The 7,552-nt window shown below is 35.5% G+C and overlaps 1 protein-coding gene across 1 annotated transcript in view; it reads left to right on the forward strand.

Annotated features, from left to right (window-relative positions):
* The window catches only part of LOC107554338 (carcinoembryonic antigen-related cell adhesion molecule 1-like), a 12,538-nt gene extending 5,988 nt beyond the window's left edge, over positions 1 to 6,550 (forward strand). Inside the window, exons 6-8 of the mRNA XM_016236821.1 lie at positions 3,742 to 4,020; positions 4,726 to 4,980; positions 6,543 to 6,550. Of these exons, the coding sequence (XP_016092307.1) occupies positions 3,742 to 4,020; positions 4,726 to 4,980; positions 6,543 to 6,550 (542 nt within the window). The remainder of the gene's footprint in view (positions 1 to 3,741; positions 4,021 to 4,725; positions 4,981 to 6,542) is intronic.
* The last annotated feature ends 1,002 nt before the right edge of the window (positions 6,551 to 7,552 follow it).

Consider the following 7,552-nt stretch of genomic DNA (forward strand, 5'->3'; position numbering starts at 1 on the left):
GGAGACTGGGCCGCAGGGCAGTATTCCAACATGATGACGACCACTGCCTTGCTAAAGAAGCTGAGGGTAAAGGTGATGGATTGGCCAAGCATGTCTCCAGACCTAAACCCTATTGAGCATCTGTGGGGCATCCTCAAACGGAAGGTGGAGGAGCGCAAGGTCTCTAACATCCACCAGCTCTGTGATGTCGTCATGGAGGAGTGGAAGAGGACTCCAGTGGCAACCTGTGAAGCTCTGGTGAACTCCATGCCCAAGAGGGTTAAGGCAGTGCTGTGGTGGCCACACAAAATATTGACACTTTGGGCCCAATTTGGACATTTTCACTTAGGAGTGTACTCACTTTTGTGGCCAGCAGTTTAGACATTAATGGCTGTGTGTTGAGTTATTTTGAGGGGACAGCAAATTCACACTGTTATACAAGAAATAAAATTTAAAAGCTGCTGTTGGTTAATGAAGATTTGACGAAAGAACTCGAGGATCGATTGGACTCTTGTCGTGTCAGAAAGTGATGCGACTTTCAGTTTTATGGACGTCGCCATCTTTGATTTTACTTTGGTCACTGTCGCTATGGTTACTAGTAAGGAATACGGGCTTGACTCCCATTGCACGTTCATACAGACAGTATTCTAAACACAACTGTAAGCTGCTGTGTGAACGGGACATTTTGAGACTCACACCTGTAAAGAAAATGCGGTTGTCAATCCCAAAAACTGACAGTGTGACCGTAGCCTTACTAACTCTCATTGCTAGTTCGCTAATTTGTGGCCAACCAAGTGGCTATGAGACACATCGGGAGGTTCAGTTACAAAAACAGTACATTATGTCCTTTTACATAATTTGTAGTTGAATTTACAATCTAGTGAAAAATAGTTCTTGTTAAGAGGCTGCGTAGAACCACCATTGTTTTTAAGAGTGTAAGTTAGCAAATACATCCATTGAAATCTTTTGATTAGCAGTGGGGCAGAACAGAGATACACATGCTTTACCACGGTGGCTCCATTGCCAAGAAGTGAGATAAGGATTTTAAAAAAAAGTACTCTGGAAGAGGAACAGGTATATTTGCCTTCAAAGGACATTGGAAACTAAACTGAAATGAGATTTGAGATCTCTGTTAAGTGACGAATGGTTAGTTTACTTAGAAATGGTAATTCTTATTCAATAAGTACTCGTGTCATTCCAGTCCCGCATGACTTACTTCCCTGGAACACAAAAGTTGAATTGCTGCTGGTTGCACTTCTCCAATGCAATTACAATGAGTGGGAACTTTGAAACTTCAAAAAGGACACAAAGACAGCATAAAAAATAAGACTCATCATGCACTATATTCTAAATCTTCCGAAATCCTACGATAACTTTAAATGAGGAACAGACAGAAATTTAAGCTGAGACTCACAAAAAATCTTGACATCTTCCTCAGCTCTTCTTAATATGTTCAATAGTCATTTTCAATTTATTAATCAATCAAGATCAAGATGCATTTTCATCATTTGAAAAGCTTGAAAGCTTCAGACCCCCATTAATTGTAATTGCATGTAAAAAAAAAAAAAATTTGTGATGTTACACTGAAAAAAAGGAAGTCATACAAGGTTGGAATGACATTGACAGAATTTTCATTTGTGGGTGAACTATACTTTTTAATATCACCAAGCAATGGCTTTTTGTCTGTCTATTTGTCATTATTCAAAATGGCTTCCTGGCTTACAAGTGCTTTTAAAAGATGAACCTGTTCGTCTGCTTTACTCTGAGGTCTGCCTCGGCTCACATTAGTGGGTGGAAGTTTCAGGAATGTTCTGCTTTCTTTGATTGAGGGCAGATTGATTTTACACGGCTTCTGAACCTGTGGTCTCAGGCTCTGTGGCTTTTGTAAAGAACTGTGTCTTCCCCTGAGGTGTTTCCACGTGTGTGAAACCCACACTCTAAAGAAAGCAGAATACAAACTGTCTGACGTCACATACATTTTGGGCAGGTACCGCTTGACTAAGGTTTCACTTGCAGAATACTGGAGTGATCTGTCAGGGCAGGGTTCATCTTAAAGTTGTAACCGTAATGCGTTTTTGTGTCAGTGATTTTGTATAAAATTTTAATGCAAACCGTTCATGCAAAACAGATTTCATGAGATCTAACATGAATAACTCTCTTGGGTTACAAATGCATGTCTCGAAAGTTTTTCTAGATGAATTAAGAGAGTTAATTTGCAGCTGTTTGTATGCGTCTTACCCGAAACTAAAAACACAGGCAGTGAGGAGGAAGACAATGTGTGCTGAACGGTAGAGTTGCAGGTATTTGGTCAATGCAATGTGTCTGAATCAGACTGGTACATTCCACAGTAATGATGTCTGAACAAACAAGAAAATAGTGCCAGAAAAAAAAGGCAATGGTAAAGCTGCTGAGAGTTATCTCATAGGGTGACCATATGTCCTGTTATTCCTAGGCATGTCCTGGCCGGATGTCTAAATTGCCTAAAATGTCTGGGTTTGGCTTTGTTTTCTAATTGATGTGCTCTCTACAGTCCTCCTATATTGTGTGTACAAGTATTTGCATTGCTTTAACCGTTCTCTGTAGATCCCGCCTTCTCATACGCCCCGCTATTAGTCAAACTACTTGTCAGCCATTAACTTTAGCAGGTATGAAAAGAATGGGAAAACAAAGGTAATTTAGAAATCCCGGCCAGGATTGTCTTTGCATCTTTTTCTAGGCAAGAATCACCCACTTAGACAGAAAGTTACCAATCTGAGTTTAATCTGTTTTATGTGCTGTTTACATTACCAGTCAAAAGTTTGTGGTCAGTATTATTGTTTTTTTCTTTTTTGAAAGAAGTTGATACTTTTATTCAGCATGAAATGTATCAAAGGTGACAAAAAAAGATTGTTTAAAAAAAATGCTGTTCTTTTGCGGGTTTGGCTTTGTTTTCTAATTGATGTGCTCTCTACAGTCCTCCTATATTGTGTGTACAAGTATTTGCATTGCTTTAACCGTTCTCTGTTGATCCCGCCTTCTCATACGCCCCGCTATTAGTCAAACTACTTGTCAGCCATTAACTTTAGCAGGTATGAAAAGAATGGGAAAACAAAGGTAATTTAGAAATCCCGGCCAGGATTGTCTTTGCATCTTTTTCTAGGCAAGAATCACCCACTTAGACAGAAAGTTACCAATCTGAGTTTAATCTGTTTTATGTGCTGTTTACATTACCAGTCAAAAGTTTGTGGTCAGTATTATTGTTTTTTTCTTTTTTGAAAGAAGTTGATACTTTTATTCAGCATGAAATGTATCAAAGGTGACAAAAAAAGATTGTTTAAAAAAAATGCTGTTCTTTTGAACTTTCTATTCATCGACAGATCAAAACATAAAAAAGGTTTTCACCAAAATATGAAGCAGCACAACTGTTTTCGACATTGATAATAATCAGAAATGTTTCTTGAGCGGCATATTATAATGATTTCTGAAGGATCATGTGACGCTGAAGACTGGAGTAATGATGCTGAAAATTCAGCTTTGCATCACAGGAATAAATTAAATTTTAAAATATATTCAAAGAGCAAACTGTTGTTTTAAATTTTAATATTATTTCACAATATTACTATTTATAATGCATTTTTAATTAAATAAATGCCGCTTTGGAGAGCGAAAGAACTTTTCAAACTTTATTCTCTCCTGATAACAAACATTATGTCTGTCGTTGAGGGTCCATAATCTGAAAGCATCACTTATTCTTTTGTCTTCTCATCTATATTGTTCTGCTAGAGGCCTTATCTGGAACAAATATCTCCAGCTCCTCATCACTTCTCATCGCTGGCAACAGCACGGTCAACATCACCTGCTCGGCAGCCACTGGAAAAGCCGAAAGCATGGAATGGCTGAAGGACAGCAAACCTCTGACTCTTGGTGACCATGTCATTCTCTCAGCCGACATGAAAACTCTGACCATCGTTAAAGTTGTTAGAGAGGATGCGGGCGACTACAAGTGCCAGCTGAAGAACAAAGTCAACAAAGACGAAAGCACCTATAAGATGGTGATCAACTGTAAGTATCCAAGAGAGGATAGTTTCATTGTAATACTGTTTATGTGTACGTTCATACAGTAAATCTATTCATACATGAATTGTTGTGTTGAATTGAATGCAACAATTAACATAGGGGCTTTACATAATAATTGCTAACCTTCACTGTGACTCAACCAGACGTGATTTTTAAAAGGTTTACATTTATATATTTTATTGTATACATTATTTATATATTGTAATTAATATATATTTAATTTTATGAATACATTTTTTATTTATTAAAAATGTATTATATGTATTATACATTTTAAATTAAATGAATAATTTATTTTAATTTTAGATATTTATTATTACACGATTACAAGATTCACGATTAATTAATATAATATCTATTTTTTTTCCCATTGTATCACTGAAATCTCATTGATCATAAATCCACCTGTTATATATTCATTGCTGAAAATTAAGCATTCTGATTGGCTGAGATTTCATCACTTTGGGCAGCGTTCCACTTTGGAGGACAGAGACATGTGTGGTGGCTGCTTAGGACATGGTTGATTCCTGTATCACTTCTCTTTTGTTGTCTTGTCTAAACATTAGCCTATCATGTTTGCAAAATGGTGGTGGTTTCCTTTCTGCTTGTGTTGCTACCGACTGTTTGTTTGCATTACTCTGATGTAAATGTGACCTCCTTAACTGAGCCAATCTCTCTGATGTCCCACAGATGGTCCAGTGAACGTGAAGGTTGATGGGAAGAGAGAGGTGAAGTTTGAAGAACTTGTCAAATTAACCTGCTCTGCAGAGTCTGTTCCTCCGAGTACATACTCATGGAAACTCAATGGTACAGCGATGAACTTTAGCCATGCAGTCATTACAATTGAGAAGGCCATGGTCACGGACAGTGGCCTGTACATCTGCGAGGCATTCAACCCCAACACGGGAATGATGAACTCAGCGACTCACAAACTTTCAGTCACAGGTAGATTAATTCCCATTCTCAGCTCACAAAATCTAAAATCCACATCTTGGCATTTTAAGATTATCGGTTTAGGCCATTATGCCGATTAATGCCAATTTTGAGTTGTAATTCAAATACTGTCAAATTAAATACTGATATATTGGCAAGACTGATTTATTAAATAATAAGTTCATATTTATGTTTCACGTTAATTTACATTATATTATAATAATTTGATTATATGATATTATAAATTGTTAATGTAATATTATTCTAATATTATATAAGTAATATTTTCCAGTGTTTAGGGATTTTTACATTATTGGCATAAGCCGCTAAGTGTGTCTACTGATTAATGCCAATTTTGGGAGGTAATTCATATCTAGAGTTAGAGCGCTATATTGTCAGCCAAACCGATTAATTGTCCATTTTGACAATATTAGCTTATAATGTGCCAGATTAACAGATTCATGCAAAATTAATGCATGATTATTTCAATGCCAAAATGAACCATTTTATTTAGAGTGAATATTAAGTAAAATGTTCATTTAATTTCAAAAAATGTTTTCATTTGCTACTAAATAAAATAACAAGGGCATTAAATCAGTGATCAAACATTCTGCTTTCTGGCCAAATGAAAAACTCATCAGCCATTCATATTAGCTACTTTACATTATATGTGACCCTGGACCACAAAACCAGTCATAAATCACCAGTCATCAATTTTTCAAAATTGAGATGTATCGATCATCTGAAAGCTGAATAAATAAGCTTTCCATTGATGTATGGTTTTGTTGGGATATAACAATATTTGGCAGAGAAATAACTATTTGAAAATCTGGAATCTGAGGGTGCAAAAAAATCGAAATATTGAGAAAATCGCCTTTAAAGTTGTCCAGATGAAGTCTTTAGCAATGCATATTACTAATCAAAAATTATGTTTACGGTAGGAAATTTACAAAATATCTTCATGGAACATGATCTTTACTTAATGTCCTAATGATTTTTGGCATAAAAGAAAAATCAATAATTTTGACCCATACAATGTATTTTTGGCTATTGCTACAAATATACCCCAGCGACTTAAGACTGCTTTTGTGCTCCAGGGTCACATATAATAGAAGCCACATTGTACAGTTATGTAAAATAATAATAATAAAGTGATATTTTTATTGATTTAATTCTATTATTAATAATAAAAAATAAAAACTGCAATTAGATATGTTTTCTAACTATTTTTTAATGAAATAATGCACATACAGTTACATGGCTGGTAAAACATATTGATGGCAGGTTAATCTTCTCAAGTCATGTGCTAAACCATTGGCAGTTGTAGCAGACTGTTAGTTTTAGGCCCTAAATGTATGTTTATATACAGAATGTGGTTTTCATTTGTGTTTGTAGTGTGTGTGTGTGTGTGTGTGTGTGTGTGTGTGTGTGTTTGGACTATAATAATCTAAACTGTTTTGCAGAGGTGCAGAGGTGGGAATCAAAAATTAAGCTTTAAAAGCTGTCAGTCAGCTTGTAGATCTTTGCTCTCTATGTCACCCCTGTCCCATTCTTCTCATTTTTTGCATCCTCAGATGTTTAAACCTAATCATTAGGCAATGACTGTTCTGGATTGTACATGCAAATGACTTCACCACTTAACATTCTGACCTCACAAGATGCGGGGGTGGTTTCAGTAACATGATACATGACTATATCAATCAGCAAACCTTCAGACAGCCCACATGTGTTGTAAGATATAGTTGTCAGAGAGGATAAGACTCGTTCTACCACTTCCTGATTCCATTCCATTCACTTTGATTTGCCAAAGGGGCAGTTTAAAACAAAATTCAGGAAACACTGGATTATTGTTCTTTCGTAACTCCAGTCTTTTATAGTGTTGTCAGTGTGACGATACAGCGCTAATAATGTGGCAATATTGTTCAGTCTTGTCTGTGGTATGTAAGAATTTTGTTTAGAATTTTTGTTTTGCTCACCAAGGATGCATTTATTAGATGGAAAAAATACAGTAAAAACAGCAAAATTGTGAAATAATATTGCAATTTAAAATAGCAGTTTTCTATTTGAATATATTTTAAAATGTAATGTGTTCCTGTGATACAAAGCTGAATTTTCAGCATCATTACTCCAGTCTTCAGTGTCACACAATCTTTCAGAAATCATTTTAATATGCTAATTTGCTGCATAAGAAAAAATTCTTTACCATGATACATTTTTTCAGGGTTCTGATTAATAGAATGTTCAAAAGAACAGCATTTCTAAAAATATAAGTCTTTTATAACATTATAAATATCTTTACAGTTACTTTTGATCAATTGAATGCATCCTTGCGGAACAAATGTAATCATTTATTTCCCCCCAAAAAATCTTTCTGACCCAATCTTTTAAACTGTAGTATGTGCTGTTATTGGAATAGTTCATGTGAAAATGAAAAATGTCTATTTATTCAGTCATGTTGCTCCAAAACCTGTTTCGAACCCAAACCGGAAACAACAAAAAGTAGTTGATTTGTATGATTCACACACTATATTCCATATCTGAAATTTCTTATATGTTTGATCTTTTGTGTTCCGCAACATCATAT

The sequence above is a fragment of the Sinocyclocheilus grahami genome, unplaced genomic scaffold (genome assembly GCF_001515645.1).
Source record: "Sinocyclocheilus grahami isolate Dianchi unplaced genomic scaffold, SAMN03320097.WGS_v1.1 scaffold498.1, whole genome shotgun sequence".
NCBI classification, from domain to species: Eukaryota; Metazoa; Chordata; class Actinopteri; order Cypriniformes; family Cyprinidae; genus Sinocyclocheilus; species Sinocyclocheilus grahami.